The sequence below is a fragment of the Trematomus bernacchii genome, unplaced genomic scaffold (assembly GCF_902827165.1).
Source record: "Trematomus bernacchii unplaced genomic scaffold, fTreBer1.1, whole genome shotgun sequence".
Taxonomy (NCBI): Eukaryota; Metazoa; Chordata; class Actinopteri; order Perciformes; family Nototheniidae; genus Trematomus; species Trematomus bernacchii.
Genome location: NW_022987313.1, coordinates 5,567,210 through 5,584,581, shown reverse-complemented (window position 1 = coordinate 5,584,581; position 17,372 = coordinate 5,567,210). Strand labels below are relative to the sequence as shown.

The 17,372-nt window shown below is 38.6% G+C and overlaps 2 protein-coding genes across 3 annotated transcripts in view; one reads left to right on the top strand and one right to left on the bottom strand.

The window, feature by feature from the left end:
* Window positions 1–17,372, bottom strand: part of fancm (FA complementation group M) — a 39,728-nt gene that overhangs the window by 18,869 nt on the left and 3,487 nt on the right. Inside the window, exons 1-4 of one of the 2 annotated variants that reach the window (XM_034127455.1) lie at window positions 1,513–1,567; window positions 1,290–1,421; window positions 475–607; window positions 5–97 (exon numbers count right to left, since the gene is read on the bottom strand). In XM_034127455.1, the coding sequence (XP_033983346.1) occupies window positions 5–97; window positions 475–607; window positions 1,290–1,421; window positions 1,513–1,554 (400 nt within the window). In that variant the 5' untranslated portion in view covers window positions 1,555–1,567. Of the gene's footprint in view, window positions 1–4; window positions 98–474; window positions 608–1,289; window positions 1,422–1,512; window positions 1,568–17,372 lie in introns of those variants that run through there. The other variant, XM_034126744.1, reaches the window with a different exon arrangement.
* Window positions 5,485–16,325, top strand: soul3 (heme-binding protein soul3). Its single transcript, XM_034130434.1, has 5 exons — window positions 5,485–6,058; window positions 12,388–12,482; window positions 13,326–13,467; window positions 13,601–13,784; window positions 14,226–16,325. Exons 1-5 carry the CDS (start codon window positions 5,824–5,826, stop codon window positions 14,395–14,397), a joined length of 828 nt encoding a protein of 275 aa, XP_033986325.1. The 5' UTR covers window positions 5,485–5,823; the 3' UTR covers window positions 14,398–16,325.

Here is a 17,372-nt window from a genome sequence, read left to right as displayed (position 1 = left end):
ATACCAGCAGATGGCTTCACAAACATTGCTTCCATCTCATGGTAGAGGTCAACGAAGGTGGGAGTCCTCTGCAGCTCATTTCTGGCCCTGGACATCTCTAAGCCAGACAAAGAATGGACAGTGCTCATATCGAACATCATACACAGACATTACACATTATGGAGTGTACATACACCAACAGGGCATTGATCAATCTGGGGTCAGAAAGCTTAGTGTGTCTGTAAATAAAGGGAACAAAAGGTTCTTCAAGGCCTTTTCATTTACAAATCACGATTCACAAGCAGAGGTAGGTTTCTATGTGATGTGCAGAGAAGTTACAGTGACACAATACAAGTTAGAACAATCAATTTAAAAAGTAAGACAACACAATTTAAAGTAATGAAAATACAGTTTAAAGCAAATTGAAAGACATGGATTTGTGTAATATAAAATAAAAAAATAAACAATTATAAGAATACAAATAAATGCACTAACCTCTGGTTCCGTCCATGATTCCCTGAATGTAAAAGAAGAGTGATCTGAGCCCCATCTGCATCAGCAGCTCGTAGCCATGGTACAGGCTGATGCAGAGGGCAAAGTCGCCCTCCAGCATTCCCTGCTGCGGACCCTGTAGAGAGCACACAAGTCGACAATAATCAGATTTTAAAAAGGTTTTATAAAAAATAAACATAAAGATTAAACTAACAAAATATTAAAAAATATTGTAAACATTCTAAGATCATTATAAAACAGTTCTTAAATTAATATATTGTTCTAGATATTAAATGCATCAAAAATCCAATAATTAAGATGGGTTTTATTTATGAAGTGTCTTAACCTCACTGTGTTATTGATTCTTTTCTACAGCCTTGGGCCAATCTTTATGAAGACTTACAAAATATAAAGGTTTTTAGAAAAGTAAGTTTTAATACAAATAATAACAAGTAATACCTGAAAATGTCAATAAATAAGATTGTTAGTTATATGACTTAAATGTTAAAAGAATGCAAGAAGAAATATAAATTCTTTGCACTCTCCTTTACCACCAACGAGTTAATAGATAAAAGAAAAAAATAGTTTCTCTCCCCTACTGTAGTTATCAATGGTTTATATTTAATTATTTGTATAACTCTTACTGAAATGTTATAGTTTTGGGGCTCCCTACAGCTTAAAAGCAGAACTCAATTCTGAAAGGCTGTGTATCATGAGAAATTGTACTCTAAAGCACACTGGATTTGACTATATTGTACTATAAAGCACACTGGATTTGAGACTATAGCACCCAAACATTTGTAGAGGAAAGTCTGTGCCTTGATGTTTGGCGGTGGGTTCTTGCGGAACTGATCCCTGGCGAGAATGATCTGGTATTTGCTGAGAGACCGCAGATCCTTGTGTGGCATCACCCGGTTCTGGACCAGACGAGAAACGAATTTGTCCAACACCTAGCAGGAAGAGCAACACACGGGTCATAGGTCATCAATAATAGGCCAATTCCAAGTTAAAGTGTGATGATTCAGAGTGATTGGCAAGCACCTTGCTAACACGAAGTTTGACAATGCACTCAAACACACACATGCCTTCTGTGAAAGCTTTGAGATACACCACTGCCACCTCTATTGGTCAACAGACTTGCACAGCCTGAATGGAGGTCCTACTTCAACAAAAGACACATAATAACAATACATGTGTTGGATTTGTTCTCGCTCCTGCCTTCGTTTCCTAGTAAAGAGAGGAGAGATGGAAGCATTTTGTCAGAGGGACAATTTGACCAATATCTATTCATCCTCACGGTCACAGATAATGGGATGCTGGGTCATTACGATTTCAATTTCAGCTGAGTATGGAACTGTTGCTTGAGAAACGCAACATGACAAAAGGCCTTTCGGAAAGAAGAAGTGGCCTCCCCCTTAGAAATAATTTTAAAAAATGAGTTTCTGCAACAGATGAGAAGCAATTTCGTTGTTCTGATTGGTAGTAATGAGGTTTGTGTCATGACATGAACAGAAAGCTTATTTATAGTTTGATGTTCAAAGTATGCCAAAATATATTGGTAAGCATGCAGTTACATTCATAATTTTATAAGCTTATAGGCTATATTTTGTATACTAACTTGTAGTAAAGCAGTAGAATAAGCTGCATTTACCCTTTCAATATATCATAATAGATATACTTACATCTAGTTACAGATGGAACAACAAGTATTACAATAAAAATGGATAGGAAGAGAATAAAGAACCTACTATAAAAACAATATTAATTCAGTTGTGCTGTTGAAATGGACACACTGAGCTCTCCACTTGTCCTATATCTGCTAAACCTCAGCCTGCTTACATGAACACAAAAGCAAAGGGTTAAATAACGGCCTTTAATTCCCCTGACCTTTCAGAAAACATAAACAGATATATCACCATGACCCAAACATTCATTCATAAGAGTAAAAAGGTTTGGCAGCCCATCTGGCTCTATTGCGCTTCATCCCATGTTATATGGTTCAAGTTTATAAAACATATGACGGTTGCGGAAGATGATTTAATAAGAAACTGAGGAAACAACTAAAGCCAGGTCAAAACAAATTAAACTAACCCATATCAATTTTAATTATTCAATGTTATAATTGAAAGTATTTCAACATCTTTATCTTCATTTTCTAAAATGTGGAGCGGAGTGAGATTTCAGGAGATTGATTTCTTATGGGGCAAATACAAGTATTTATTGTTATATTTTATATTAATACAATTAAAATTGTTGTAAGGGCTTTAGACACAGGGAAAAAATCTAAAAGAAAATTATTATTTGAAAGATTCTTTACATTTCTTAGAAGATGGTCAAATCATAGTTGTTATAGGTGTAGAGAATGATGGGCCACTTGTGGGGATAACTTGAAGGAGGAGGTTTAATTGCATAATGCAGGGTCAAATGTGGCATTGGGTAAAGAAGAAGATATACGATGACTTGGAAAACCCTGTTGGCCTTTCTTTGGATAGTGATGTAAGAGGTTCAGAGAAAAGAGGGAGTTTTAAAGGGACAACGTAACATCCTGCACCAACATGGTCAGAGACAGATGCTCCTAATGGGTGTGGTGAGATGTAGACATATATCCAGAAATTACATAAGGTTTGCCCAGAGGAGTTATATATTGCTCATGTGGACAGAGGAATGCCTACTCCCTTTATTTTTTGTATTGCTAAATTGTTTGGTGTCAAAATAGTCTTGAATAATGACGAATACCACAACAGAGTACTAAGCCTAAAGCAATGTCCTAAGATGTGTTACAGCTGAACCTGTGTGCAATTTTAAAACTTGCTCATGTTTATCATACTTTGGCAGCAGCCATATATTGCATAAACGGGGCAGGATGCTATCCCATCTTAAATTGGCAGTGTAGATCAATCTAACCTACAGTAATTAACCCACCATGTTAGCATACTAAACAATGCATCGGAATATGTTTACAGGCTACAGTAATGGATGCTAACAAGCTAGCATGCTTAATGTTTCATGCTATATGTCAGCATGTTAACTGCAATAGCTCTTAATCCACATAGTTGTTAGCATGCTCACAAAGCAAAGCATAGATTGATCAAAGTCGGACCAGTACTTAAATGAACACCATGACCTTTTCTCTGGCACCACCCTCAGGTCAAATGTACATATTTAGCCTGTGGTGGAGACACCAGAGGAACAAGTTTGTCTTTAAATCTATCCAACTTCTTCCTTTTCTTCTGTACGGTGTAAAATAATTCTTACATTTATTGTGAGGTTAAAATAAATGGACTTGTTTTCACAAAGACTTTGACTATTTTAAATCAATAAACATAGTAATATGAAGTGTTCTGCTGTGTGTCTAATGTGCTGTATATGCATGTCTTTCTGGTTGTGCGTGTCAGAGAGAAGCAGACAGCATTTTGAGAGACAGGCCCACAATCTGTTTACGAGGCAAAATCTCTCTCTCTCGTTAATTGAAAGGTGGGGTTTAATGAGGCAATGTGTCGGGTCCAGATTATGAGATTACTCGGCACCAGATTAGTGAGGTCTCTGTATTTGTCTAGCTGGAATGTGGAGTGAAATTCAATGAAACAACAACTTTGTGCATGTTTCCTTTACACTGATGTGCCATGTCTGAAACAGTTAGGCTGCCTGCTAAAGGTTATTATATTATCATACATAATTGAGTAATTCGCCCTTTTTTTTTTACTTATAAAATGTTAATTGTTGAGTCTATAAAACATGTCGCACCTATAAAAGGAAAGGTGGCTGTTTTCTACAATTTATGAATTCAGAGTTAGGGTCTAAAAAAACAAGTGACATGTAATGTGAAAAAATAGCAAAACATGACGTGAATGTAAGATTGAAAATTTCCGCAAAGCCACTAAGATTATTAAAAAGAGTAGAGTAGAGAGGATAGGAGGATGTGTGCCAAATGACAGCATTGTCTACGACAGCCTCCCTGAGCATGCTCCAGCTGTGGCCAACAGATGATTGGTTAAGGGGCATGGAGCTAAGTGACGTGGTGAAAAGCTGAAAAGGCCAGTCTGTAGGCAGCTTTTAATAACAAAACCTACAATAAGCTGAATTCTTACCACTGCATGTCTGCAATTGTGTAGGAAGAAGTCTACATCCAGGCATGGGGGCTAAGTAGAGTATTTTTAGTGTGTGTGTATCAGTGTATGTGTGCACGTTTGCATGTGTGTATTTAGATGGAGAATCCCCCACAGACTGTAGAGGATTATATAATGTCCTCTCTACGTGCATGTTGAAGGGTACAACATGGTGGTTGGCTGTTGCAGCGAAACAGATCAGAGGAAATCCTGCTTAGTCTGTCCTCTAGCACACAAGTTCAAGTTTGTTTATTATCCTCAAAAGGGTACATTTCAGTTCCCCATCTGCTACAATAAAAGACATAATAAAAAATAACGAACTTACAAAAGATGTTCCAAATTAATTAGTTTTTTCTCAGGTATTCTGGTATTAGTATCCATAAAGCTTGTGTATTTTATCCATCGAATGATATATATATATATAAAATTAAACAAAACTGAACAATCAACTAAAACAGAGATGCATTTTTCGTACTAACACAAGAATTGATAAAGAATGAAGTTGACGTTGCCCCATTATGCAGTATACATTTATTACTATTTTCAAATATTTTATAGCCAAACCAATTAAATAAATAATCGGTAAAATATTCTGAAGAGGAATTGTTAATGGAAAAATAATAATAATTTGCAGCGCTATTGGCTTAAGCATGCACACATTTGCACCTGCATAAAAGGCAAATTAGAAAATAACAACAATAATTTGGAAAATACCGCTTAAATGCTGTTTAAGACCTAGGCTTTGTGTAATTGTTGCCATATTCGCCCCTTCTGGAATATTTGTTATCAACAAATGTGTGTACCCGGGTGAGGGTCTTGGGTATTTACGGTTTCGGGCAGCAGGGGGAGGAGGAGGTAGTGGGAGCCCGCAGCATCACGTGGTGCGACCTCATCTCCTGTAAACATCGCATTCACCTCCGGCTGCAGCAGCGAAGGAAGCTCACTCGGCTCCGGGGGAGGGGACCTCTTACTTCGTTTGTAGCGAATATAAAGTCGAAGGAACATGGCTCGTTAAAGTCGGATTTATGAATGAGAGCATGAATATCGCTACATATGTCGAGGAAATCAACGTAGCGCCTGGTTTGTTGACCAGAAAGTAACGACTTCCCTAATCTGGACACGCAAACACGCCAAGGTCCGAAGAAAAACAAGTAACGTAGCGTAAATTCAGCGAGGATTCACAAGTGAGTCGAGTTTCTTTTTTTAAGGTATTTTCGCTTCTTTAGTGCTAGTTCTCCGCATAGAAATGGACCGAGGTGGCTGCCAGATGAGTGGCGGGGGTGGTGGTGACAGCAGCGGGCCCGACAACAGCGGGATGATCACACTGGAGGACCTGGAGTCTTTCTCGGAAGACCAGCTGTCAGACTCGGGCAACGGCAGCCTGGGAGATAGAGAAACCATGCAGGAGGAGGAAGAGTCCGGCCGACTGCTGCATTACTGGCAGGACGTCGCGAGGGGACACCAGGTGGAAGTGGCACCAGGTAAAATAATTAAAAATAAACACGACGAAGGAAAAAATAGACAGACAACTCCTTGCAGGCTAGGCTATACGTACATAATAAAAGGCTGTAGTCCTTTATGTTTTAAGCGAGCCGTCTTATTTTGGATGTAAACTTAGGTAAGGTGCAGAGATGAGTCAAAACAACACATGTTTGACAGTTAATACACTTTGTCTACACTTCCTCACGGCTCCATGTGCATTGACCTAGTTTTCAGTCAGGCTCAGATAAACCAGTTCCACGCAGGACTTTGCATTCCCTGTCCTTCAGTCAAACGTGTTTGTTGACCAACCGTATAGTTACTAAAAACGGTAATGCATTAAATGCAAGGCCAGCTTTTGGAGAACACAAACACATTGCTAAGACTTTTGGCGGGTTGAGACAGGTCGTAAATTAAATGATCAAATTGTTGTAAACAAGTTGTGTTTCCTCATGTGAAATCATGGGACCAATTGGATTCCTGTTGGGTCCCAGGAAGAAGAAAACATATTATTTATTTTTATTTTAGTCCGGATTTTTTACTCTTTTCATATTTTAAGAATAAATCTGTTGGGTCTATTGGGTATTGTGGAGATCCACTTGGTCAAAACAATTGTGAAAGCCCTCTGTCAAACTTAACACTGTTGCACAGAAAGCAAGGGATCACAAGTACAGTTAGGCGGTCGTAATAAACATGACATGTAAATAATTCAATTGACATGTAAATAAGCATTTGCTCAGATCCAAGCGTATTGTGTTGTTTTCAGGAATATAAATGGCAAATACTGGTTTCCTCTTGTGTTTTTAAATATTCTATTACGCCAGTACAATCTCATAGACATGACATTATGATAAGAGTGCTGAATCAGTCATCGTCTTGATAATAACATATTAATACTATCATATTTTGTGTCTACTAGTTAGAAGCGCAATTCAAAACAATAGGTAAAATGGCACACACTTACCTGGTCTTTGTGAGGTATATAAAGTGCCTGTTTGTGTATTTACAATCACTGGTAAAATTGCAATTATTTATTTTTTGCTATAAAATTCAGCGTATGACAGTATATTCACAGGCAACATGGGGATGTGTTACTTTATGTCAAAGGTTACCAATCTGAACACTTACTTTCCCACATCTAAATGCTACAGGAAAACAAGAAAGGTTGCAAAGTTATATTCTTTTAATTTATTTTCTCACTATGGTGGATCTAGCCAGGGGGAAATGGCTGCAATGTGGGTCCATATATTCATGATCTATTTGCAAGTTATCTGGAGTGTCGTTAGAGCGCTCAAGGTTGAACTGCTCTGCAAGTCCTGAACTGAAAAGACGGCCTCCGACCAATTCACTGATATAAATGTGCAGAGGAGCTGCCCCTCAGGCTGCCCATCCCTGTTGCAGCACAAAAAGTGCAAACATGTTCGGTCAAAATTGGTCTTAACATCCTAATTTGACATTTGCAGGTGTCAAATTTGTTTTGAAGTGTTAACAAATATTTACTGACAGGCAAAAACTGCATCACTTTGTCAAGGAATCAAACAGAATTAAAATGGAAAAATAAATTATTTCGGTCACTGATACTTCAATTGGCTTATTTTCAAAGTCTATTTCAATTCCACTGTTGTTTTTCTGGAAGATTGTTGACCAATACAAACCAAAAAAAGGACCTGAATTATATATTATTATTTCAATCAATGATTGATTTGTCAACTTGTAGCTTCTCGAGTGTGATTTTAGTGTTTAGCTAGAGACAACAATGTCAGGTGTTTTCGAATCACAGCTATTACACATCTTGGACCCAATGACTTAACTTCAAGAGTTTAATATATAAATAAAATGCTTATTTAAAAAACACCATTAATTAAATCAACATCAAAGCCTTCTTCAATATTTAAAGGTCCCATGACATGGCCATTTCTACTGATCATAATTCCATTGTTGAAGTCTACTAGAATAGATTTACATTATTCAATGTTGCAAAATCACATTGTTTTCTCATACAGCATCTCTGTATAGTATGTGTATTCACTCTGTCCTACACGCCTTGTTGGAGCTCCTGATGTAGGGTAGCACTGTCTACGCGTGACCCCTCTACTCCAGTAGACAAGGCGTTTAATACATTTTTTGTGTTTAAAAAGCTAAGAATAAAAGAATAGGACATAACACAACACATTGGGAATTATTAGAGAACAGTCACTACCCAGTGTTGTTCCCTCTAAATGCAGACCCATACCCGCTTCTTTAGGTATTTGTCATCTAACTAGGTGACCTCTTAGAGTCCAATAACACAGACCGGCATGTTCTCCTCCCTCGATCCTCAGAACACCCCACTAATTGAGGACGTGGTACGAAATCACTTACTGGGGCTTTCTGACTCAGGGTGGGATTAGCTCCCTTGCCTGGACTGGTACTGAGGTTGTGGCTGCTAAATCCTGGACTACGACACTGTTGCTAACTCCAGTACAAGGCCACAGTAAACTAGTTTTCTCTAATTGGGATGGAGCAGGGGTAATGTGGGAGTTCTGATTTCCAAGCTGTTTGAGTTCATTTGACTGGCTAACATGAGCTAATGCTAAGACATAGCAACCACCTAGTTGTTGTTGGTGTGGAAAAAATATGCATTAATTGTTTAAATCAGGGGTTTTCAAAGTGTGGGAAGGTGAGCCTCCCCTCAGAGAACATAAGAACAGCCGCGCCCCCTCTCCCAATTATTATTGCTATTATTATTATTGTTGTTGCTATAATGCAGGGGTATTATTATCCAGTGGAATGCCCTTACCTACTGGCCTAGTTAAATCAAAGTGGTTACTTTTTTTTGGCTGGGCAGTGTAGTTTTACACACCGTCTTATTTGACTTTCTCAGGACTTAAAACAGTTTTTTGGGGGCAGACCCCCACAAAGAAAAAAAAATATTTACAGCCAAACTTGACAGTCTCTTCTCTGTCATTGTAGACCGCAAATACCTCATTCCTTCCGTCTACTTGGGGTCCGAATGCGCCGTCCCGTTCAAATGAAATCGCCGGCAATCACATTTCCTCGCTCGCGCCAGGGCCGGGGGAGGGGGGTTACAAGGCTTGCGTCTTATGCTGCATTCACTTGCACTCGGACATTAGGGATTTTCTCTCATAAATGTCCGATGAGCCACAACTTTTATTTCAAAAACAAAGTTGCCAACTGGGGTGGCAAGGCTATTTTTAGGGTGGCAGTTGCCACCCCATGCCACCCCGGTAGATCCGCCCCTGCTTGACCGGTACTTGCTTTTGATCAAAGTCAATGCGGAAAACCCGCACTCACACAGGTAGGCGGAGGTGAAGGGAATGAGCACTTTTACAGCCTTTTTGGCGAGGTGGGGGAACTCGGTCTCCACAGACAGCCAAAAGTGTGCAAGTGACGTTTTCTGCCAGACGCTGTCTCCTCTTTCACTTTAGGTAACTTCACTAAAAATCGATCCATGTTGCCGCTCGCATAAAGTTAGCTGAAGTTAACTAGCTAGATTTCACGGTTTCTCGTTATTTTTTTCTCACGCTACGCCTCCCCTGAAGCTCTCTGGCGCCCCCCAGGCGAGGCGCGCCTCACACTTTGAAAACCGCTGGTTTAAATGATATATATATAGCAAGACCCATCTGTACCATTTTACATGTTTGACTCTTACAATACAACATATTAGTAATGTACAAAAGCCCTTTACAGACTATGATTTTCATGCATTCCCAGTCAAAGTCTTTGCTGGAAACAAAGACGATATTATTTGCAAAGGATATCCACAATGGCTCATTGCAAAGAAAAATGAGGTCAGAGGAGCAGAAATCATCAACTGATGTGGATGCACGCAGGCTTTGTAGCTCGTAAACAAGATGGAATGTATTGCTCCGAAGAGTCTCAGATGGGCACTGCAATGTTTTTTAGTGAACACCAAATGAAAAGTTAAAAACAAAGTGCACCTTAAGCGCACCCAATAAACAATAAATAAATGAAACCGCAGTGTTTTATTGCAAAATCACAAAAACCCTACGTACTTACACGCTGATCTTTTACCACACTAATCTGTTGTGACATTTTTCCACTTTGTAAGTGTGTTTGCAAGAGACTAAAGAAAACAAGTATGCACATGTTTCTGTGCTGTGTGTCGTTCAGTGTTGTTGCACAGGCCAGTCAACACATACAGCATTCCATACAGGGGTTATAAAAACATGAAATACAGACTGCCCCATGTTTCTACTTAACAATCTCAATCAACTGACCGGAAATGTGACACCACACATTATTTTAACAGTACACACATGGTAGAAAACAATTCTGCTGCATTATTATGCAACTTTTACATAAGAAAAGTTACAAATTAGACTGCTCGTTCACCACTTACTACAGCAAGCTCGACTCTAATGTTTAAATACTTTAAATGTGTATATTATGTGCAATTTGTTTAAAAGAAAACAATGTGCATTGAACAGAGGTGCTACTGTAGAGTCTGGTTATCTGTAGGATATAGTCTGAACTATGAAAGGGAAGTGAAGTCGTTAAAAGCGGAAAAACAAAATCGTCTCAAAATGATTTGTCAGTTAATCAGAGAAGAAAAAAATATGGAAAATCAACATAGCCGACCAGAGGTTAGTGGAACAGAGGCCAGACTGAAAGTGGGACGTGCAGCCCGTCACTGATTACAAGGCTCAGGTAAAAAAAACTGTTTGTGTTGACTGTTGTGCGTCAACACTGAGCGGCTCTTGAGGTGCTGCCATAGAAACTGATGAGTTTGCTTGGTCGTGCGTGCGTTACGTGCCTGTGTGTGTGGACAACCATGCAGCGGTTTAAGCTAAGTGTTTTCTTTCCCTTGTCCCTCTTATTGAGGACACGGACATAAACTGACGGGTAATATTTGACTGTCAAACGTACAGGGTCATTCTCCATGCCAAGCCACTCCTCATAATCAGTGATTTATAGTGTAACCTTGATTCCATGAGATCCTCAATGAGTTTCGTATCGTTCAGATGTCCAGATCCTCTCAGACAGACAGCTTGTTGGGAGGATTGATCACCTAAATACCACAGATACCACTGACCCAGTTCTCCACCATGATATTGATTGACAAAATGTGATTGCATTGGGTTCACCTTCACGGACGTGTATTTGACAGTTTCACAATGGAATATATTGGCATTATTGGATCAGATAACATTAGCATTATAATAACAGTGTCCTGTTAATGTTTAATTCACTGATTTGCTGTAGTCATAGTTTTATGCGGCATTGTGCACACTAAATTCAGTTTAAGCATGTGTGGCTTACAAGGTGTCCTTAAGTTACAGTTCCATAAGGGGGTACACCACATTTTAGATCCATACTATGCTGTTTTTAATCAAAAATGTGGTACTAGGTGAAAGATGCTCCAGTATTTCAAATGCATTGGCCTCTGCTGTAGTCCCTCTCTGTTAATTCAAGTCTATATCTGGCCTTGGGCAGCTTTAGGCAAGGCAAGGCAAGGCAAGGCAAGTTTATTTATATAGCACCTTTCAACACAAGGCAATTCAAAGTGCTTTACAAAAATGGAAGACATTATGAAAATGGCATTTAAAATCAGTCATTAAAAAGAAAAGATAATAAAATAAACATTAAAAGAAAAAATACATGGATAAAAGTTAAAAGTTACAGTGCAGTTTAAGATGTGAATAGTTCAATTAAAAGCAGCGGCTGGATCTGGATGGTTCATAATTTAGCAGTAGGTCAGACATGTATTTTGGGCCTAAACCATTCAAAGCTTTATAAACCAGCAGCAGTATTTTGAAATCTATTCTTTGACACACAGGAAGCCAGTGTAAGGACTTCAGAACAGGAGTGATGTGATCCACTTTCTTAGTGTCAGTGAGGACTCGAGCAGCGGCGTTCTGAATCAGCTGCAGCTTTCTAATAGATTTTTTAGTGAGACCTGTAAAGACACTGAGCCAGCGGTAGCATGTAGATGTTAAAGAGAATGTTTAGTCAGTGTTCTCTCCATCAGCTCCAATGAACATTACTCTCTGCGACATCCTGGCACAGCGCTCTGCCCATCTGGCAGCCTTTCCTCACACAAAGTACCAACACTGCCTGACAGTAGATTACTAGAAATGAGGATACAAGAGCCAAAAAACTCAATTTCTCCCATTTAAGCATGAAAACGATTAAGATCAAGATGGTGGACGATTATTTTCTTTTAGTTGACTTGTCTTCGCAGCTCTAGTATAAACCTAATGCGGGTGTAAAACAGTTGTATGGAAATATATCACTGTACTGTACACGTTAATGACTATATTGTTGTTACATTGTTTAAACTGACTAAGTATTGTTTGTCTATTTGCAGAAATGGCAGAGCCAATTCAACAGCTAACCACCAACAACCAAGGACACAGCAGCAGAGAACACGTCCCTTTCACTCTGCTCGGACGCAAAGAAAAGGTATCTACTATTAATACTTTCACCAAGACAAATACTTTCAGCTGGTGGAAAACATGTCTTTCTGTACATTTTCTATATAATAATAACATAGGTTAGCTATTGAGTATGGGTCAGCTATTTATATTTGACATAATGACCGTGTCACTCTATACAATAAGCCATGTAAACTCCTTAGGGGACCATATAAATAAAGAGGGCTAATTGGTTTAACTTGAGTCAATTAGTTCATTACAACTTGGCAGGAGACTTTGATTAAACAAAGGACAATCTTGGCACCCTATTCTTAGAGCAGGTTTCAGTGCTTTGTATGGACAGCAAGGAAGTAGGTCATTCACTTGAACTTCAAGGGGGACGTTTTCTCAATATAATGATGGATAAAGTACGAAACAAAGTATTACTTTTATCACCGATTCATCTAAATATTCAGAATAATTATCTAGCTAGAACTTGAAGAGCTGCTTTAATCATATATATTTTTTGGATAGTTAACAGTAGGGTAAAAAAACTGAAGAATATTAACTGACAGTCTGTAACTAAAGTAAAAATAAAATCCAAAAGATGCACCAGCAATAATAACTTTACAACACCTCATCAGCTAAAATGTATTCAGTCCAACCAAGTTTTATAAATGTGTCTGGGAAAATATGTCATACACACACAAAGTTATGTTTTACAACTTTCGTAGTAAGCAGTTAGCCGTCTATACGTCTGTTGCTGGCATTCTCAAAATCCTTCTCTAGTTATAATAGAATAAGTTCATTTGATTAAAAGACATAATCTAAATTTGAAACAGCATTCAAGAGTATTTCAAGTTACAACCCAGTCTTCTCTTATCCTTTTCAGTGTGGGGAGCTGCTGTACGAGAAACGGCAGTATGAGAAGGGCCACTGGGCTTGTACAACGATGCGCGAGGAAACTTATGAACAGAGCATCTGCTATGGTTTTATGAAGATTATGAGATACATCTGCCAGCAGAACTCCTTGGGTGAGTTCACAAACAATGGACTATTTCAAATAAGGTTATGGCCCTTTCAATGTCCCTGCCTTTTCTTCATATTTGTTTTTCAAGCAAGTCTTACAGTTAATAACATCTATTTTTATTTCCGTTTCATCTCTAGAAAGCTACCTGGGCATGACGCTGCCCATCGTCACAGTGGTGACCACAGATGAGAGTCATTCTACGATCTCCAATGACGTCAGGGTGGCATATTTTCTTCCCACTGAGCATCAGGCCCAGCCGCCACAACCCAATGACACCGACATCACCATAGAGATCTGGCCCGCCGCTACTGTATACTCAAGGTCAGTTGAGAATGTAGGGCTGTACTCAAGTAAAGAAATCTTTAGTTGTCCAACGATCATATAATGTTGTCTACTAATCGATTAGTTGTATAACCAATAAAACTGTAACCCTGAGTTTCTCTACAAAGACTTGTCTTTCAAAATAAAAGTAAAGGATATAATTGTCAATTGAAATGTTAGTCGATGAAGACCAAAACAACCAATTAGTCCACTTAAAAAGGTAGATAGATCTACATTTGATTTAGATACCGTTTCTATCCAAAGGGACTTACAATAAGTGCAAGACAATATAACAAACGTTAACTTGTGCTATTCTAAGATAAACTCTCTCTTCTTGTTAGCATTGGTAGCTTACAATAAGTCTTTATGATTATTGATCAATAGTTAGGCCTGTAGAAATGTGATTCCTCAAATGTATGCACGACTACATCCTTCTTCTAGGCCCTTCACTGGTCCCACCAATGAAGTGACCATCGTTCAGCAGATCAATGCCATGGCTGAGCAGCTAGAGCCCGCTGGCGAGTGCGTCAACAACTCCTTCATGGTGGCCGGCTACACTAACCCTGCTCACATCAACCGCCAGAACGAGATCTGGTTCCTAGAGCGGCCCTGAGGGACGAGAGAAGATTAAGCATCATTCTTATCTGTGACCCTTGAGCCTCATAAAGACTCCCTTAACACTGCCGCAGCTCAGCTACAGCCTCAGATGAGGTGCAACCCAGTCTTTAGTCGCCACCTCTACCTGAAACGCCCACCAGCCCAGCACACTCCAGAACAGTTGGGGCCATAACAAAAAAAAAACTCAGCCCTTATTTTACCCTCAGTGAATTTTCCATGTTCATTTAGATAGATCCCTATTTCACCCATAAGAGCTCAACCAAACCACTGCCATACCCCTTCATGGACATAACACAGATATAAAAGTGCAGTATAGCATTCGCTCTTACATTGAGGTGGCAAATAACCTTTCCTAAGCACAGTGCCCTGTAGTTGAAATAGTTTTAACTCTTAAGCGCTGTGTGAACACATGCAACGGCCTGTCTTTCCACAGCGGAGGCAGGTTCCCAGAGGACATGCAGCCTTATCATGCTCCCTTTCTGTTTGTTGCACAGCTACAATGTCTTGTCATGTGGGCTGAAAGTCAATACACAACAAACACAAACAGATGTGTTTCCCTGTCATTCTCTAGCTAGCTGAGGTGATTTCAACTCTATCACTGTTTATTTGCCGTTTCCTTTATCTCTTGACTACATGATTCACAACAATGTGATGCCAGTCACACTGATATGCTATATTGTTTTAGTAGTAAGTGCAATATATAAAAAAATAAAGTTATTAGAGTTGCTGAGCCACTAACCCAATGTATGACAACCAGATAGACAACAACCGAGGCGTCAACTTTAAATAAGCTCAACACAACAGGAAACACTAATGAAAACGCACACAATGTGTTTGTTTGAGCATGAATGTACAGCTATATGGAGGGTAACAACTAATGACACACTTCTATAAACCAAACACTGAAAAACTCACTGATTTTACAGCTGAATGACAATCAAAGTACTCAATAAATACATCCTTCTCTCTTAAGGAAATGATGCAAGTAAATGCATTCCTTGTTTCAAATCTATTCACACATAAAATAGTTACCGTGTACCTCTTATGCTCTTTCTACTATGTGTCAATGTTAGTGCAAACACCACTGCTGCTGAGTAGAGACAATGCAACCAAGAAAAGAAGAGTGAAGAGAATATCTTTACTGTGATTATACACTTTATGTTCAATAGAAGCTACATTCTGTTTTAGTTCAAACTGTCTTTATATACTCTCTTTAGATAGGTCATAGAACATTAAACAGAGTGAATTAAGTATATATATGTTTATCTTCAATATATTTGTAATTAAAAACTAATGCAATCCAACACAACACCACTACACATCAAACCAGCTACACCTAGAGTTCACAGTAATATAGAAATGTTTCTGCTTAGGAACTTTACATTTACTGCTTGGGTGCCAGTGAAATAAAACTGGAAGTGAACTAGCCAAATCATCACTGTGTGATTCACCAGGACAGGGTCATCCTATGAAATGCTTCTGCGGTCAGTTATTGAGGCCTAATATTTGTGTGTAAAATACAAATAAATTGAAATTCAGCTCAAATTGTGAGCAGGTTTGTTTCATTGTATTTAATCCACAAAACAAAGATATTAAGAAAGTTAGTTTTGGGTTGGAAAGGTTGCCCAGTCTTAAAGTCAGGCAGTTTTGGTTGACATCAAGATATCCAAATCCAAATAATTGATTTTGCATTAAATGATTGTAGAGTTGACTTGCAAAGCCATGATTCATGTGAGTGGGGTTTCCCTTTAAAAGCCTGGTTATATGGGAACATCAAGTGTGAGTTTTTCCTTTCTTTTTGCTTATTGTTTTGGTGTTTTTCAAAAGTGTGCTGTACTGTAAAAATGCAAGTGCAACAGCAAGAGCTACTGTGGTTTTCTTTGTTCAATAAAAACGTACTTGTCTCCTGTCTTTTGAAATGTACAGTGACGTGGAGTTTCATTAGGCTCGTATACACAATACACAAGATCTACATCATGCTGGGAGTATCACTGCAGAAATGTGTTTAAGTAATATACAGAAGTACAGAAGAGTTCAGGATAAACCTCTAAATACATACAGTTAACTATTTATGTTCATACTAATGTAACAACTGACCTAGTTTGTTTGATTAAAAAAACATCTTAGCTTCATACTAATACATCCCAAACAGCAAGTACTGTATACTTAATAGATAATATGGGCTCTATGTAGACAACAAACACACCTACTTTGTTCCAAAATATATAGCTTAACCTGTTTTACAAAACAACTGGTGCTCAGTTACTGTAGCATAGTAACATGATGAGTTCTCACAAGAGGGTCACATACACACACACACACACACACACACACACACACACTATAGTATATCAGAGTGTAGACTATTGCACAATACGGTGCAATGTTTATATGGGATTTCTAACAAAGAACTGTTTGCAGCTGACTCCAAGGTACACAGGAAATATTCTAATAAATGTGAAAACACAATTTATATGTTTAAACCGAACACGTGTTAAAGTACAGACTGTTCATGACAGATAGAATATTTTAAAGTAAATAACAGATATTCGTATACAAATTACTTCCAATGTATGTGGAATGCCACCAATACAGAGTCCTAACTTACACCATAGGTTTCTATCTAGGTTGTACAAATGTATGAAGGTATATCAGGTCTGACTTGGACACCGTGGCCTAGATGTTCACTGAGATTAAACGCGTTGTCTACAAAAACCTCTATCCACGCTCAATTAAAACCACAATGCATGGGCACAAGAAATCATGAGGCTTCTTTAAGTGTTATGAGGACTGGTCTCTCTCTAATGTCTATATTAAAAATGGGCCAAAAGCTAAAAGGAACAGCACACACACTGAGCCCCAAAAAAACCTGTCTGCATGACTGGCTAATCTTTCTGATTTGCTCAGCAATCATGAAATTCCACTTGAATAACTCCAGTGGTGCTCATTTTACACCCGAGTGCAGGCATA